We start from the raw sequence: 19,868 nt of genomic DNA on the forward strand, positions 1-19,868 counted from the left end.
TAACAAAACAGTAAAATAATTGTTTAAATATTATGAACGCACTTGACTCTTAAGTTCAGGTATTTTAGCCGTCGTAGTAAATCTAATTAATGATACATTAAATGCAACTTGTTTCTATAATGGCGATGAATGGAAAACAATGACTTCTTTGATACTAAAGTAACACAAAAATTTTACGTGAAGACTAAGGGATGTTTTGTTCTTGGCATCATATGATACAACCAAATTTCTGAAATTTGCACCTGTATTTTTGAATGTTAATTGAAGAGTTAATTCATATTACATAAGTTAACTTCTTTGATAAGATAGTACATTTTTAATAATTCTTGAAATATGTTTTTAATAATGCTATAAATAATTTAATTTTATACAAATGCATTTAATCTTTAATTTAGTATATCAATCAACATATTCATGCATATATGTATTAATTGATTAAACATTAAAAACACTAACCTAAGCAGAAATCAGTCTTTTATTAAATATAATGTGGAAATACATGAATTTTAATTTTATTTATAATCTCTTACGATATATTAATCATAATTTAAATATATAATAATGATAATTTAAAAATATTTTTACATATTGAATTTTTGAATACCATTTTTTTTAAATATAATTAAGTGGAATCAGTTTTTAATAAATTAGAGGGCATAATTTATATATTTATTTTAATTTTTTTAATTGTATATACATAATGTATAATAAATAAAAATTTGAAATATAAAAATACAAAATCGAATACTTCGTGGATACACAGAATTAATTACCGCTCTCAAAAATACATAAAATAATTTTATTACTAAGCTAACGTTTTCATGGTATAAATTTAACATAAGAATAGAAGTAAACCGAATATGAAATTATTAGATAGATGAAGTTATAAATACGAACAAAAGTAAACGAATATATTGTGTTTTATGTTGTGCAAAAATATATTTCTTATGAAACTGTTCAAGAAGTATATGTACAATGTTTCTATTTATTTGCACATAAATTTTTTCTTGTAATAGTATATTAAATTAAAATTCGATTTCATATTAAAATGACCACTAAATAAACATCCAAAATCAGGCAACAAATTAACTTACAAAATTAATATTAAAAATATATGGTTTAACATCATTTTTATCATAATAAAATATTATTAAAATAATATTATTAAAAAAATCTTCGTATGTTGATTTTCACTGTATTATTATCTCTTCTTAATCATGAATTTAATATTAATTCTGTTTTGAAATATAGACAGTAAATATATAAAAATCTTAATTATCGTTAAATATAAAAATATATAAATATATAAAAATATATATATTATGGAAATTTTTAAAATATTTATTTAATTTAATGGGAATTAAAACTTTGAATAAAGGATGTACTTTTGAAAAAATACGTTTAGTGACCCGTTTAACATATATAATATGAAAGTTATAATCGAGCGTTATAAATATAAACGAAAGTTATAAAAGCGAAAACCTTTTAATGAAAATCATATTTAATATTAAATATTATTTAGTTAAAAATCTTAAATATTATCTTAATTTTTCAATTTTTTTTGTTAAATATTATTCTTTAATAGTAGAGGTTCGAGTAATATTTTGTATTATTGTATTTTCCATAAATTACATACTAATAATATTATTTTCAATTTTTATTATAATCGATCAATTTACTTAATTTAATTGATAGCTATTCTATATAATACCACTATATTTTGTTTTACAACTAAATATTAAAAAAACAGCTTGTTTATTATTTCTATAAATATTCCCTACGTAACATTTTTGTGATTTTTAAGTATATAAGCGTGCATTGAGGATATAAATAACTATTATGTATCAATTCCAAATTTATTGCAAATATATCTGTATCTAATAAAATCACAAAGTGAGGAATTCTAGAAGCTTACCGTTGATAGCTAACAATATAGATCGAATAAAAATTCTACATTTACTATAAAAGTTAAAGAGAAAAGACAGCATCAACTCGTCCAAAGTAATTAACATATTAATTAATAAAGTAATTAACTCCAATATGTCAGGATGCCCTATTAAAGTATTATGTTAATATTTTTTGAGAAATGACAAAGCCATTTATCTGTCATCTATCTATTTTTTCATCTAACTTTTTTCCATTCATCGCCATTATAGAAAAAAGGTGCATTTAATTATATCATTATAAATAAATCATGTATAATAAACGGTACGATAATATATTCAATATATAGTATATGTCATTTATATAGTTGTATAGATATTTATATAATAGATATTATATGTATTATATAATTCAATATATATGTATATATATATATCATATAAATGTGTGTATGTGGAAAGGAGTGCCAGCATATTATATTTTTATGATTAATTAGAAACAGAAAATCAAATAAAAAATTCTAATAATATTTCAATAAAATTTTAATTCTATTCAAAATTAAGATTTTTTATGAATTATGTATTTCGAAATAGTTAACATTAATTATAGAGATTAGAATAGTACAAATTATAAAAATATGAAAATGTATGGTCAATATTTGTTCGCATATGTATTTCCTATATACATAATTATATATTTCGTATATAAATATAATATTTCGTATATCTATAATTTGAAAATGTAAAGAAATTAAAATTAAAATTTTAAATTTTCTAGTTAATTCATACATTTCATAATATAATATATTTGTAAATTCATGTTTTCAGATATTTAAAATGTACGTATGGTTCAGAAGTTATAATGGTTATACTAATCTTCTAATTGCATTTTTGTTTAAAACTTGTTAAACTTATATAAAATGCATATATATATCAGAAATATATTAAAGCAGAGAAAATTAAAGAAAATAATCATTTTATAAAGAAATCATGTAAAAAATTTATCATTTTATTGTTATTATTATTTAAGAAATTTTCGACGAATTTTTTAAAATGTTAATAACTTTATTTCAATGTTTAATTTAATTTCATATTATTCTTATTGCTATACGAAATCAATAACATGTCGATAAATTTCAAATCATTATTAAAATCTTAACAATTTTTTATGACATCCGCCATGATGAAGGACATTGGTAAAACTAGGTACAACGCACTTTTACTGTAACCACATCACGCAATATTTATGGCGGCGCCACCCGTCTCTCCCTCTCCCTTATTGTCTATCTTTCTCACACCATTAACGGTAGCATTGCGAAATACTACGTGAATCAGCCGCTCGTTGACACGGCAGAGCAGGAGGACACGCACAAAATTTTATTGCGCAAGGTTCCTCGGTACAAATAATCGCACATTCGGAGCTTTAGCAACGGGGAAAAACATGACGTTTCCAAAGCAGTTGATGGAGACAAATCAGACCAGAATGCTGCCCGGATGTACCTGTAAGTTTCCCACAGAAACTCTCTTTCCAATCTCCTAATATCCGCGACCTTAAACGTCCTTGCCACTTTTTTCTTTACCTATTTCATCCTGGGTTGCGAATGTGCTCATATCCTTTCTCCGATAGTGCGAGCATGTCGATTCTCGCCTGCGCGTGAAGTTCTTGCTACTCGAAAGGGTCTAACACTCTTTTAAAGCAATGAACTGCTTCAATGGCGGCTTTCGTTTATTTATCTGTATGTAAAAAGAGTAAAGAAAAAAAAAGAAATATGAACTTCGACAAAGGGTGTTATACTTTTTATATGGATATTTATTTTTTTTTATTTCTTCGCCTCTTTTTATGATCGGTACATTTCTTCGATTTCGATTACAAAAAATATCTTCCTCGGTCATTTTGATTTCTAGTAATTATCAAAACGGCCAAAAAATCTTGTTAGCAACAATGTTGTAGTCCTTATCGTCGCTCTGTACTTGATTTCATATACAATTAAGGTCCAATTTGTTAAGGTCGGTGACTTAAAATCATCAGTGTTTAGTAATATAACTTTTCTTTTCATATTAACAGAGAAGAAAGAGTAGTAACTTTAAGACATTGTTTTTAAATTGTTTTTCTGTTATATACTATATATTTTGATGAAATCTATAGCGATTAGTGTCACGATATTTTGTCAAATAAAAGGAGATTCGGCGTCCAAAATTTATGTTAAATTTTTCAAATGTTTAGTTTTTACATTTCTTATCAATATCTTTTGGAAGATAATAAATTTATATCAATTTGAAAAGATTAACTAAATGTTTATTGATTAAAAAAAAATTATATTTATAAATTTTTTAAAAATACGCGGCATTTTAATAATTAATTTAATTTAAAGAAAAATATGGACGCATTTGAAATGTTTCCGATTGAGAAGGTATTTTAATTAATATTTTCAATATTTGAGATGTATAAACAAACTATATAACTTTATTATAATTACAAATTAAAATTATTGTATTTACAGAAATATTCGTATATTAACAAATTAAGTGATACTTTGTTTAATATATATTCAAAGCTTCTTATATTATATATTTCAGTGAATTTTAGTATACTGTTTAATTGAATCTAATGAATCTAAATATTTTTGTTTACTTTTTATTAATAACTCAATATAGCTAAGTACAAAATGTTTAAATTTGCTACAATTTTAATAAATATTAATTTTTATTTTTCTACATTTCTTTATTGTAATAAATATGTTAAATTGTAAGAATACGTAAGAACATTTTTTATAATTTTTATATATACGTGTTTAATAGCAATAATAAAATATATCACATTTATATAAAGGAATATAATTAACTGATAATAAAGTTGTACTGTTTATGTTAAAATCATATATCTTATTTATAATAAAATATAATACTTATATTTTATATTTTGCTGTTATGATATAAGATTCTAGTGATTCGGTTTCAAAAAATAAGCAAGACAAAACATCGACATTGAAGACAAGACATTCGTGGAAACTAAACTTATTTCGTTAACAGATTTCATAGAAATTAATTGTGAGAAAGTAATAGCTTGAATTCTGTCACTATCGTTTACAATATTATTCGTATTAGTGATAGATAGCATATATTGATGAATTCTTTGGATGGATGCTTGTTTTAATACAACGTATCATGGTTCAAATAGGGGAAAGTCAAACCGAGAACGTGCAGATGCCTGTCGAAGCGGGTCGGCCTCTCCAAGACGACATCATCAGGTACTAAATGTTTTTCTAGGACGATAAGCAACCGCGTACGCGCGTGTACTATATCTTGATTAACGTCGGTAAAAGATTGAACGATTTTCGCAGTGTCTACGAGGTCTTTGTAAAAGATGATGCGACTGACGTCGAAGCAACTTCCGGCAAACCAGAGGTATCCGTCATTTCCGCTTTGCCCTCTGGGACATCACAGCGTCACCAATTCATTCAAGTAATCTTGTTTAATCTTTTATTTTATTCTTTCTGTTTCTATATCTCTTCCTTTTTCGTAGCCCTCTCTTTCATTATATATCGCGAGCGCGGGACTTTATAGTTTCATAGCTTATTAAACTGTTTGGTATATCGCATCATTGATCAGGGTGAATGTACGTTGGATCTGGATACGATTGACATTATCAGTGCAGATGGAGATGCTGACGAAGACGACGAAGCTGTCAACAATGAGAATCGGATACGTGAAAAGGACTCAGCTGCGTTTGAGGTCATTATTATATTTTGAACGCGCTATATATTATAAGCCAAACATATTAAAAAATTGTAATTAACTAGTTTGGTTTACAACCTGAATTGTAGTTTATCATATAAAGTTATTTTATTTTTATTTTAAAATATTTTCGTATTTTTTTCATAAAATGATCTGATATGAGATTATCTATTGATAAGTGATAAATATTGATCTTCGAAATAATTTTGTATTTTTACAAAATAAAGTTAAGTTATTTAATTATAGCTAAAAGGAATAAATCTCTTTATTTTATTCATGAAGAATAAGCTTAAATAAAATGGATAATTTCTTGTGTAATAAAAGAATACAAAGAAACTAAAGCAAAGTTAAAAATTGTTTTCAATTATATATACATTATAATCTTTCATTCTTTAATTTTATCATTTAATAAAAATACAAATTATTTATAAATTCAAATGAATATTTGTAATTTTTATAAGCATACAATTAGCATATCTTTTATACGTATTATTTTTTGTATATACTTAGCGTATTATATGTTTTTCATACTGTAAATGCATAAAAATAGTATTAATACCAATAAATTATTTATACGAAAAATTGAATTATTTTATGTAAATGTATATTATTTTATAAATTCAGATTATTGAAATAAAATAAATTTTGCAATAAATAAAAATAATATTGAAAATATCTGCGTTAGAATAGTATCGTAGAAATAAATGATAATCAGTGCCCAACACTTCATAAAAATGAAACGAATTTCATAAAACGTAAAATTAAGTTTTATAGAACGATAAATAGAAAGTTGTAATTTACAATAAAAATTAAAATTGAAATTCGCAATAGTTTATCAGATGAGTATTCACTGATTTATAAAATCCAGCCTATTTGAAATTTAATGATATTAATTAAAAACCCTTATTACACAGCTCAAAAAGTTAAAGTTATTTGTAAATGTTTCATTATAAATTGAATTGTAGACTCCACAATCAGTGGTCGTAGCCTCGGAGGAAAATATGGTAGTATACAGTCACCCTGTCCAACGATCCTCTTCGAATGCCCGGCTAATTGATAAAGATGATCCCCGATCGAGGCTACATTATGTCAAATATCTGAAGCGTGATGGCAAAACCTTGAAAATCTGGGAGTGTGGAATATGTAATCTTACATTTTATCGATTTTTTTTATCAAATGCATATTTTGATATTTAGATTTATTTTTATTTATTTTTATTTTAATAAAAATATTCAACCATACAGTTAATTATTTTTTTATTTTTATGGAATTGTACTGATGTGGTTATCTTTTTTTTCAAACATAATATAATATTCATCATATTTTTCTATATTTTACAATCACAAGCACTTAGAAGACATTTTTAATTTGTTTTATATAATGAAGTGAAAAATAATTATTTGGGCTTAGTAAAATAATTTTTAATAACATTATTTATTAAGATTGTAAAAAAACTTTGATATTTTAAATAAGAAATTTAAAATAAAGTAGGAAATTGTTTTGTAAATAATCTAACAAATTTTAAGAATATATAAAAAATTAATTACAAGAATAAAAATAAAATGTTTATTTGTAAAAAATAGAATCGTACTGTTAGGAGCTGAATTTATAAAAAAATTAAAATAATACTCTAAATTGTATATAAATAGTTGAATTCATTCATTTTAGCTTTAAAGTTTTCCTACGTATTTAATTACGATATTTAATTAATTTTTAATTATATAATCTACTGTTATTGTGTATATAATTATTGGGTACTATATGTATATACTACCCTAGTAAAATAAATATGAATAAAAAGAACGAACAACCTTATTCTAGATAAATAATTATAAAATTTAGCATCATGTTAATTGAAAAGAGAAATGTTTTTTATTTTTTATAATAATATATAGAAATAATAATAATAGTACTCATAAATTTTCTTAATCTATATGTTACGTATAATTATATATTATACGATTAATATATATGAATAATAATATTATATACGAAATAAATAGAATAGTTACATATTTGATTACTTTTACTTATATTCTTACTCATTAAATAAATGTATCCTATATTCTTTTTAGGTTTAATCTATGTAATATAAATCTTAATTTATATTCCTTGTTATTTTTACAATGCTTTGTTATTATTAACTTTGATTTAAATTAAGTTGTGTGAAATATAAATCATACAGTAAAATTATATTTCTTTTACAATTAAAAATATAATTAATAATATTGATAAATGAAAATTATGTTTTTTTGAATAGATTTACTATTTTAGGAATTAATAATCTCTGTATAAAACGTAAGACCCTTAATTAGTAATATTTTATTATATTTATATAAATAATTTTTACATTATTATTACCATTATTCATTTGAAATGTAAAATATATTTATTTTATTAAAAAAAATTAATATTTTACCAAATATATGTTCTTAATTAAATAATACGATAATATTTACAATTGAATTTCTGATTGAAAATCATGTAGTATTGTTACATTTTTAAAATACTAATTTTAATAAACTTGAGAACAACGAAACTTGAAAAGAAATTTTAATACATCATAAACGATGAATAAATTTTTTCAGGTTCTAAAGAATTTCGACATCAATATACACTAATGCGGCATTTACCAACTCACACGGATGAGCGAAATTTTAAATGCGACGCATGTGGTAAAGCTTTTCGTCAGCTTTCGACTCTCAGCCAGCATAAGGCAATACACAGCGATGCTCGCCCTTACATTTGTGAATTCTGCAAGAAAACCTTTAATAGGTTGATTATTTTATTAATACTCACTTTTACTTTATATTTTTAAAAAAGTTTTGTCTTTAAATACTTGCGAAAATACAACATACATCTTTTAAACATTGTTTTTTTATTGTAGGGTTTCTACATTAATATCACACCGCAAAACACATTCTGAACATAAACCGCATAAATGTCACCTCTGTGGGAAGGGATTTCATCAGAAAGGTTAGAAGATTTTAACCCGCTCTATTTAATCTTTTAGAAATATAGATTATACTTTAATATATATATATATATATATATATATATATATATATATATATATATATATATATATATATGTTTTTAATTATGGATAAATTATAATGTTTTTTATTTGTTAAATTCAAGAAAAATTATATAAACATTTATAATTATGTTAGTTAAAGCTTATTATTCGATTATATTATCTATTATAAATTAATTAGTAGCAGGTATAGATTATTTTATATATTCTTTAAGAATAAATATACCAGTATACAAATGATATTTAAATTATTAATGTAAATATTACCGTTATTTATATTTATAGGCAATTTGCGCAATCATGTATTTACACACACGAATGAGCGTCCTTATAAATGTGAACTCTGCGGCAAGGGATTTAATCAGATGTCGAATCTCGTCTGTCACAAGGTCAAGGCTCACGCCCACATCGAAAAAATGCAGTATACATGCGGCATCTGTGGTAAGGAGTTTCCCAGACGTTTTTCCCTACGATCGCACGAGGAATATAAGCATGGTATTAAGTATCGTCAGACCGCTAGTTTACAAAATGCTGTTAATGAGCCGAAAGGCTCGAAAAGGTATGCACACGTATGTTGGATTTAAGTATCTCATGTAGATTTGTGTACACTAAAGCTTGTGAGTTAAATAAATAAGGAGAGAAAGGGCGGATAAAGAATATTAAAGTACCATTAGAAGTTCAAACAATAATTCTATTCCATTTTTTTTCAGTAAAAGTGTGCGGGTTATTCATGTTCCCGAAGATGAGCAGCAAAACTCTTTTTCAGACCCACGAGATAAGGATATAAACATGGTATATTTGTATAATAAAAACTATAATAAGAATTTTATAATTATACAAATCTTTTATTATACAAAGATTTAGAATCAAAATGAAATGTTTTTATATATTGAAAACATACCACTTCATTATTACACTACATTTTAGTTATCAAGTCTTATTTACTGTTATTTAATGTTTCCTTATGTTCAATTAAAGAAGTTTATTTAATTTCAACATTTCTAATTATAACTACATAATATTTTATCAATATAATAATTTTACAGTTAATACAAAAAATGATATTAATACTTACTTAACACAAGATTCCTTTTATTCAAATTATTTAATGAAATTATTGAATATATATATATATATATATATATTTAAATTAATATATTTTAATTTATTTGCATTTATATATGCACGAAAGATATTGTTATTTATACATATGAAGATTTGATTATTCTTAATGTTATATAAATTTTGTTTGTTTATATTTTGTTCATTTTCACATTTTAGACATTGATTTATTTTAATAAATTATTTAAACAAATGGACTTTGATGTGTCAAGTTTATAGTAGTCTAACTAAATTAAGCTATATGTAAATAATATATCTAAACAAACTATTTTAGAAGAAAAGTAACTCTGCACAATCAGTTTATTATAAATAATATTATTTTTTTAGAATATAAATATTATTATATATAAATTTATAAAAATTTTAAAACCGATAATTTTTCGTACGAATGAAAACGATTTTCTAGGTCAATAATATAATAATGTTAGAATACAACTAATAAATAACTTATAAATTAATAATATTATAATAATACAAGTATATATATATATTATTACTATAATAAAGTAAAAATAATACAAGGATTCTTTATTATTATATTTATCCAGTTTAAAACAAATATATGTGTACTTACATTTTTGTTATAGTCATAAAAATATGTTTGTGTAATATGTTTTGTACTTACTTAATTTTATAATTCTATTTATACATAAATGATTGAAATAAATACATTAAAATAAATTAAATTTTTTTGAATATATAGATAAAGATAAATTTTCATGTGTTTTAAATGTTGAATTATGCTTCAAATGTTATACTTTTATAAAATTTGAATTAATTAAATTAAATTTTATTCGATTTTAATAACTATGTTGATTAAAAGGCTAAAATTAATATATATTATTAATTGATTAAATATTTGAAATAATTTATAACAATTTTGATTTTTTTACTTAATTAGACAGAATTTATGGAAAACATAATCATTGATAAAATTGAGACCAAGGCGATGAAAACAGCATTGTTACAAGGACAAACGCCATTTGCTTTATTCAAGCCTGCAAAAGGTATTCCTGTTTTAGTAAAAGTTACGTCAAGTGGAAGCTTAAATCATGTAAATATTATATTTATATAAAATAATATTTTTAAACAAAAATTTTTATCAGTTTTATTTATTATAATTTTTTGTAGAATGTAAGTAATTTGATATTGATTGATATATAATGACAAAGCCTTACTTCAATTTAGTTACTAACACCAGCTACAGCGGATGATTTAAAAATGTCAGGAAAAATGGACTCAAGTTCAGCTCAACTTTCAGATGTAGATGGATCGAAATCTGTACAAATAAAAGTTCCTGTTGTAGCTACAGTCACTGAGAAGCTTGAAGCTGATGGTAAAATTAATTTTTTGATTGAACCACCTGGTCCTGATCAAGAGCAAGGTTTTTAATTTAACAATATTAAATTATAAATATAGTGTTAATTTATTTTTAACTATTTGTATAATAGCGCATTTCATTTAAAAGCATAATACTTTTTTATGAAATTATTTTAGATTTATTTCATGTACAGTATTTTTACAAATATTTTGTTTATATTAGACAGAAATTAATAAGATTGATTAAATCATAAATAAATTAATTTTATTAATGATACAATATTTTTAAGAGTATATATAGAAATTTTAATTATGTAACATTTGGTGCTTTTTAAAAAAAATAGGCAAATTGCTTCTATCAAATACTACCTATAATTTTATTTGAAAGTAATATTAGTAATTAAAATAATAATATGCTTAACTGTATTCTAAAAAAAATTTTTAATTTTTAAATAAAATAGATATCTTTTATGAACAAATTTAATAGTAAATATTAAGTTTTTAGTAACTACACAAGAATAAAATTAAAATTTAATAATATGCAAAAATAAATATTAAAATCATAATAATATTACTTCCTTATTTATATTACAAAATATTAAATAATTTACGACGTTTAATAAACATATATAATTACAACAAAGCATTTATAAACAATTTTATAATAAGTATTCATCAATCAAATTATATTGCTTACATTATTTTAGAAGTAAAATATAATAGTAGTATTTGTAAATAAGTCTTCTAAGTTATAATTTATTAAATCGTTAAGTTATTAAAGTATTACTGTTATACAAATTTCCTCGAATTTTATAAACTTACTATGTATGATTTTTATTTTATTGTATGTGATCGAACTGATTACAATCTCATTTAATTTCTATAATAACGAAACTACAAAATAATGATTCTTATAATTAAGAGAATTATTAAATTCGATCATAAAGGATATATTAAAAATATGCAATACGTATGTTATCGATTAATGGGTATATTTTTATTTTATAGTTTACATGCTTCACAACTTGAAGGAAAATCAAAGAGATAGCCAACATCGTGACATCTTTATATACATATTCCCTTTCCCCCTCTCCACAGACAGTTTACTAACATCGATGGACTCACTTTCGGAGATTCTACCTTGTGATGACGACAATTATACCCCGACCGAGCATTTTCTGAATACTCAACCATCAGTAAGTACTCCTAATTCAAGTCATGCTGCCACCGATGAAGAACTTCTTGAATTGGCTGCTATCGGGGGAATTCAATTTGTACGTGCAACAGAAGATGGTCGATATGAGGTAATGACGAACAGTGAAGCCCGAGATTTAATGGCCCAAAATTCACATGATGTGAAGATATTAGGGGCTGAAGAGACAGAAGCAATCAACAGTGTTATAAATGTCCATGACGACCTTGACTATTTACCTACATCGATAGAAGGAAAGATACATCAGCATCAGCTGCCTGAAATAATATTACCGAATGCTAATGATATTATGGTGCTTGATCCAAATAATGATCAAAAAGCTTTAACACTTGGGGATATTGAAATTTTAGAGGATAAGGAATTAAGGCAACTTTTAGATACTAAGTATATAGGGGACAAATATGAACCAGAGACTGCTGGAATCACTTACTTATCTCCAGTCAAAATTGATGAAATACTCAACACAAAACCGATCAACCTAGAAGTGGCGTCAACTATTATGAATGAAAGTAAGTATCAATTAATATAAAATTTGAAAGAAAAAGAGAAATATTTAGAACGTAGTGTATAGTCGTCTAAGTAGTGCTAAATATGAAAAAATACATTATAAAAATACATAAATAATATTACAACTTTGCTATTTAAAGATATAAACTTGAATTAAAATTCTGGAACTTTAATTTAAAAATCGATACATAATAAATAAAGTTGATTTAATAATTTTTCAACATTTTTTATTCTTCGGAAAAAGGCAGGTAATTAATAATTATAACCAGAATTAGATATTTCATTAACTCATTCAAAAATTGATATTAGCTTAAATTATTATATTTTACCTTTTTTACAAAAATATCTAGGAAATATTATATATTATTTTATATTTTTAAATGCTTAACAAATTTTTATAAAAACATGCAAAATAAAGTAAATAAATTTTTTTATGAAAACTGTTTTTAAGTTAATATTATAGTATAATTTTGTAATTTTATACTAGTAATTACATAAATCAGTGAAATGTCTTTGTTTATCCATATTAGTGAAGTGATATATATTTATTTCACTTATTCCATTTCAAAAACGAATGTGTGAAGCACTTAAATTTTTATTCATATCTAAAAAATACTTTTAAAAAATTTAATAAATTTAAATAAGAAATGTAAATTATATTAAAAAAAATGTAATAATATTTAATATTATAATGAAGTCTTATCTATGTTTTATATAAGTTACCATGACAAATAAAATAAATTATTCATCAAATTTGAGTTAATAATACATTATGCATTTCCATACATACATAATGAATATTTAAATTCAATTGTAATAATATAATTTTAGATACATTTTTCTTTATTATTTATATAATTTAGTATTTAGTATTTAATTTAGTATTTAATTTAGTATATAAGTAAGTATTTAGTATAATAGTAGGTTTCTTTAATATTAATTATTTCTTTAATATTAATTATTTATTTATTGTTTATTATTATACAAAATATTATTGCAGATATAAATATGGTACCAAGTCGAAACGAATTACCGAATATTCTTAACCATCGGAGTGACTTACCAACAATAACAGCTATGTCCTTCTGTAGCCGAAATCCACAGCTACATCAACATCAATATGAACACCACCACCACCAACAACAACAGCAACAACCACAGCAACAACAATTGCAATATCAACCGTATCCACTTCAGATTTTGCATGAACCAATACCATTTTTAAAAAATAGTCAGAACTTTAATGATGAGCTCAATGCTATTTTTGGCGAAGATTCGCCTCCCATTATTGATTATTCAACACTGCCCGAGTATAATCCACGTCTGAAGTTGTCTGAATTCGAAGATGATCCAGAGTCTATTTTCTTTAATTTGGGTCAGTCAAGTGCCAAAGTAGTTGCACAGAAAAGTCAAAACTTGAAAATTTTTAATAATGCAATTGAAAATCAGCATAATGAAAAAATTGTTGATCGAACTATTGAAAATGCTATTAAAATAATTGAAGATAAGACCTCAACAACAGATTTAACTTCACAGTTCGAAGATTTTAGACTTTTGAATACATATGACCATTTTTTTAAGAATACGATGTACGATTCGCATTTTTCAAGTCTTAATACACTTGCAACTCCGCTTAGTACATTTATCCCTGACATGGATAATATGAAAAAAGATATGCAATTATTAGAAAAAACATTAGAATCGAAATTTTTTACTTCAGAAGATTTCGAAAATAAAGCTAATGAAAGACAGGTAATTTTGTAAACAATAAATTAAATAGGAATGTTTTATAATATGTTTTATAATTATTATAATAAATTTACTAATTTCAATATACTTAAAATGACAACAAAGTATGTATTCAATAAATGAATATAATACCTGTGAAGTTCATTAAAAAACACAATTATCTAAAAACATTAAATGGATTCTTTTATTTTTTTCTAAAAAACAAAATTTTCAAATAGAAGAAGTTAACTTATATTAATTGTTTAGTCATAATATTTAATGGCATTCTAAACTATTTATGTATGAATAAAAGTATGTATTAAGTTTATGATAAAAATAGATTTATAATTTTATATGTTCCATTTTACTATTTTATTGTATTTTATAATAATTTATAAATGAAAAAATGTAGCATAAATATATTTCAAAATTATGTATAGTTATAGAAATATTCTTATAAGTTTAAGGTCCTCGATCAAATTTCTACCGAAGGATCATACAATCATAATGGTAATGCAATTGCAAATGTATTATCAAACGTTGAAAATTTTTTCGATAAGGAACAAGAAAAAATGAAAATGGATAACGGAAATTTCTTACAAGTAAACAAGTGTGAGTTTGATGATTGTTCAACTCAATGCAATTCTATATTTTTTCCCTAGGCCTGCAGTCCATGTGGGCCAGCCGATTTCCTTTACTTTGAAAATCGTATTTCTGATAAAGAATTATCGAGTAGCCCATCTCATGTTTTGGAAAAGACCCAAAAGGAAAGTGAATTTACTTCAGGTGGATTACCAGACTTGGACTGTTAAGTGTTTGCACAATATTGCATCAATATATGTCTAATATTTTTGTGGTAAGATGTTTTAAAGTGCAGTGTATGCGAGCGATTTTTCTATTGAAATACAGATTTTTTGAAATTGCAAACTCTGAATTGATAGATCACAGCATAGATTTTTTACGCGTTTACATCAATGCAAGTATATTTTTTATTTTTTCACATGTTTTCATTAGAATATGACATATCTAATGAACGTCATTGTGCAGTTACCTGAATTTTGTTTTTTACTGTACACAAGAAAGCCTATTTTTAACTACCTAATTTAAACGGAAAGGATCAACTTAAAGAATTATTATGTATCTGTGAACGGTAATTTAATCTGCTTAGCTTCATTTTCCATTTTTTACAAACATTTTCATTCTGATTAAATAAAAATCGTGATCGTAAGTTTAAATATTTATTCAATTTATAATTTTCTTTCTTAAAAGAGTTTTATTCATTAAGTTAATATGATTTTTATAGGACAAAATTTCGAATTAAATATGCATAAAATTATATTTTTTTGTTGCGCTAATATCAATTTGTTGCGTATTATTGTTAAATTAAATTATTGTTTATAACATTAAACGTGAATTTTTAATTTTTAAAATTATTTATCATTAAGCTTTATCAGTGTACAATTTTACTAATTAATTTCATATGCATATATGCAAGATTATTTTTATATTGTTAAATTCTATTTTCCTGGAATTTAAGTTTTGGAGATTTAAAAGCTAAATAGAAAGTTAATAGTTACCAATAAATTATAAAAATAATTATTAATTTATATAAAAATAAATTGTTAACATTGTACTGTAATCTTAGAATAATAATAAAACACTTTCGGTTTTGATACTTAATTGTTTCAATTATTAATAATGCTAACATTTTTTGATACCACGATTAATTAATTATTTTATTCAGAAAGTACTTGTATTATTTTCGTGTTATGAGTCATTAATTAGAAAAATGTCGAATAAATAAAACATCATAATTTTGTTGTGGACTACTTTTAATAATGATAATGAATATTGATTATATAATGAACTGTTATTTACTACAAATAATTTGTTACTAAAATAAAATTTCAAAGAAAACTTTGCTAGAAAATTTTTTTTTATTTATCTCATATGTATATTTGAAAAAGTTTATTGATATTAGATAATAAGATATTTAATAATTTATATTAATTTTTATATAATAATTAATAGAATAAACCGTTTACCTAAAATATACTATATCTACATTACATGCTTTTAAAAGTAAATGAAATTGTTTAATTATGAATAAGTATTTATTTAGTGGGAAATGCTGGAAAAAATTTACAGCTTCTCATTAAAATTATTATATACTTAGAGTTTGTGTAAAAGTGACTGGTGAAATAAATATATATAAGAAACAAAAGTGGCCTAATGGGACATTTGATGGAATATTGAATTTAATTAATTTTAAAATATGGATCGCTCATACCTAAGATATAAACATATTTTTCAATTGTCTATATTTTTGTAACTTACAAATATTAGATTCCATTAGATGTTTATTCATATTTATGTCTCATGACACGAAAAATATCTATTTTATCAAAGCATTTTAATTGAATTAAGTATCTTTTACAGTTATCAGGTCTTCATTAATGAAGTTTATATATTGAAATATATACATATTTTAAATGAAACCAATTTTGTGGCTTAATTAAATTCTATTTCATTAAATATACCTTCATTTATTTCTGTGTGTTTATAAGTCGATTTCAAACATTTTTTCATGATTTTTTTTTCGTGACTGATCCAAGAACATTCTTATAGAGAAGATTTTCATACTATTGTATTAAACGAATAATGTGTATATTTTTTGCTTAGTTATTTAATTAGTACATTTTTCGTAAATTTCATTTTTTATAAATTCTATAAAGTTTGAAAATGAGATTAATGTTAAAGATTTACCAATTAGACTTGTAGCAGTACAGTGATAAATTATTGTATAAAATAAATATTATTATTCATTATTTATATACCAAAAACAATTCAATTTTCAAATTAGTATTCAAATAATCTGTTTAATTTTGTACTACAATGATTTTAAGTATATAAATGTTATATATTATAATTATTTATTGAAAAACAATTGTGTTCATAGTTATTTTTAATTCTGTTTAAATAATAGCTTCTTTTTCTCTTGATTTTTTATCTATTTATTTTCTAATTTATGAAAAATTTTTAATATATAGCTATGATGAAGGCATAGACATATTTGAACATTTGAACGTGTAACAAGTTTTGTTGCATGGGATGAAAATACATATTTCTAGTATAAAATCATAAACGTATAGACCAACACACATATAATAATTATAAAGAAAGAACATACGATTGAAATAGAGAATTTGCATAGAATTTAATTGATTTTAATTATCGACATTATTAGTATTCGATTTTTTATGTCATTAAATCATGCTTAATACTTTTATGAAATGTTATATTAAAACTATTAAGAATAAAATAATTTTTGCAATACCTCACTAATACTCTAAATTTATATGAATGACATCTATTGATTTAAAAAAATTAGACGACAATATTTTAGCGATAAATGAACTATATATTTAGAAGCCTGAAATCAAAAAATGATTCTTCAACATAGTGATAATATTTATTATTTAATTGAATAATGCTTTTACAATAAAGTTAGGAGAAATTCAACAATTTCAAATAACCTATTTTTGTTTGTAGCAAGAACATACAATGCATCAACAGAACCTTGATATAGATTGTTGGTAACATATTTTGTATACACTTAATTTGAATGATATCAATCAAAACTCTAAAGAACCCAGATTCGATAGTATATATTGTTATAGAAAGTGAAATTTATACACAACCCCTTTATAATACCTATTTAACATTAACTTTATGTTTTCGTATTTTAAGAAACAAATATAATACACCAAAATTATAGGTAGCTAATACCCATTTCATCAATTTAATCTTCTGGATCAAGAATTCTATATTTATCTTTCACTTATCCATAAAACTGATAAATAATAATACGTTTCTTACGTAGTAAAATTTACAATATTAAAATAAATACTATTATGACTGAAAAAAAAATATAAATAGTTTTAAATTATTCTCATCTAAATAAAAAATATTTATTTGATAAAACGTAGACAATATAACTAATTCTATTATGAATAATAATTCAATATATCATTATTAAAATAATTATAAACTTGATAAAACCTTTATGATCTTAAAATTATAAAAATAATAAATTTCTTCCGTAAATAAAAAAATTCATAGTTAAGAAAACGTAATTCAAAAGTACAATAAATTTAATTTTATATTAATTTTTATGTTAATTTTATCACGAATAAAACTTTTGTCATAATCATTACATGCTATCGATTAACAAAATTAATTAAAATCTTTATGAGCATATGATTTTGAATGTCATAATATAATCATATTGAAATCAATTTTTTAATTTTCAAATATTCTTATATTCATTAATTTATTTAATATTAATGATTAATTATAATTTAACAGTTCAATATAAAATAGATAAAGGAGATAGTTCGATATAAAAATAGAATAAACGATTTTTAATTTCTATTAATTTTATGATTCCATAAGAATTTTCATATACTACTATAAAATTTATAAATATAAATTTAATTAGTATTTAATAAAGTAAAAAACTAAAATTATATTATATAAAATTCATTCTTATTTATACGGAAAGAGAATGATGTCAATATTTATTTGAATCACTTATATATGTCAGTGCTATATAGAATGTATTGAAAAATACGGCTCACGGTATTGTAAGGAAATGAAGTGATTTTGGAAGGTAACTGGATAACGTATTTTACTTCAATAGCCACGACTATAATGGCAAAGAGCTACTAAAAGAGAAATGATTCGAATTATTAACTGTTCCTGATACATGAATATATGTAGATTTTATACGCTGAAAATTTTGTGTATTATTATATAAAAATATCTTGGTATAATTTTCTGATTTATGCGTAAACATTAGCTAAAATAATTGTGATTCAAAAAAGCGTCAAAGCTCGAATTTAATTTTTAATTGTACTTAGATTATAATATCCCTTTGAATACAGATTGAATAGTATTTATCGTAGCATCAATCCTAATACTGTATAATATTTTATTTGTTGTATATTTCCGTTTAAATTTATAAAGTATTTATACGTTTAAATAAATTATTAAAGAGAAATAATTATATTTCATAATTAATTGTTTGTAACAATAGTTACTATAATTTAATTCCAAATTAATATGAAGAATATAATTAGTAAATTTTATGTAATAAATATTTGGGCGACATATTAAAATACTTGTTCATATTCACGTTCATTTAAATTAAATTTCCATTGAATGAATTCTCGTATACATCTATTATTAATTAATAAAACAATATTTTCCTATATAAGATTACTTTATTTATATTTCATTTTTGTTAAATCATTTTTTAATA

General features: G+C 22.8%; 1 protein-coding gene across 1 annotated transcript; it reads left to right on the forward strand.

Moving 5' to 3' along the window:
* The first annotated feature begins 3,315 nt into the window (after positions 1–3,315).
* On the forward strand, positions 3,316–15,704 carry LOC105366662 (uncharacterized). The gene is made up of 15 exons (XM_011505181.1): positions 3,316–3,385; positions 5,062–5,131; positions 5,225–5,345; positions 5,493–5,615; positions 6,584–6,761; positions 8,207–8,393; positions 8,506–8,594; positions 8,941–9,214; positions 9,366–9,447; positions 10,679–10,831; positions 10,966–11,161; positions 12,196–12,819; positions 13,818–14,569; positions 15,007–15,147; positions 15,208–15,704. Exons 1-15 carry the CDS (start codon positions 3,325–3,327, stop codon positions 15,355–15,357), a joined length of 3,201 nt encoding a protein of 1,066 aa, XP_011503483.1. The 5' UTR covers positions 3,316–3,324; the 3' UTR covers positions 15,358–15,704.
* The last annotated feature ends 4,164 nt before the right edge of the window (positions 15,705–19,868 follow it).

Source organism: Ceratosolen solmsi, unplaced genomic scaffold (genome assembly GCF_000503995.2).
Source record: "Ceratosolen solmsi marchali unplaced genomic scaffold, CerSol_1.0 scaffold9, whole genome shotgun sequence".
NCBI classification, from domain to species: domain Eukaryota; kingdom Metazoa; phylum Arthropoda; class Insecta; order Hymenoptera; family Agaonidae; genus Ceratosolen; species Ceratosolen solmsi.

What these genes read in the sequence shown, in the direction of transcription:
- LOC105366662 (XM_011505181.1), top strand. Translation starts at nt 3,325, where the DNA reads ATGACGTTTCCAAAGCAGTTGATGGAGACAAATCAGACCAGAATGCTG. An exon ending in AATGCTGCCCGGATGTACCT is followed by an intron (nt 3,386 to 5,061) that starts GTAAGTTTCCCA and finishes TGGTTCAAATAG; the next exon opens with GGGAAAGTCAAACCGAGAAC. An exon ending in TGCAAGAAAACCTTTAATAG is followed by an intron (nt 8,394 to 8,505) that starts GTTGATTATTTT and finishes TTTTTATTGTAG; the next exon opens with GGTTTCTACATTAATATCAC.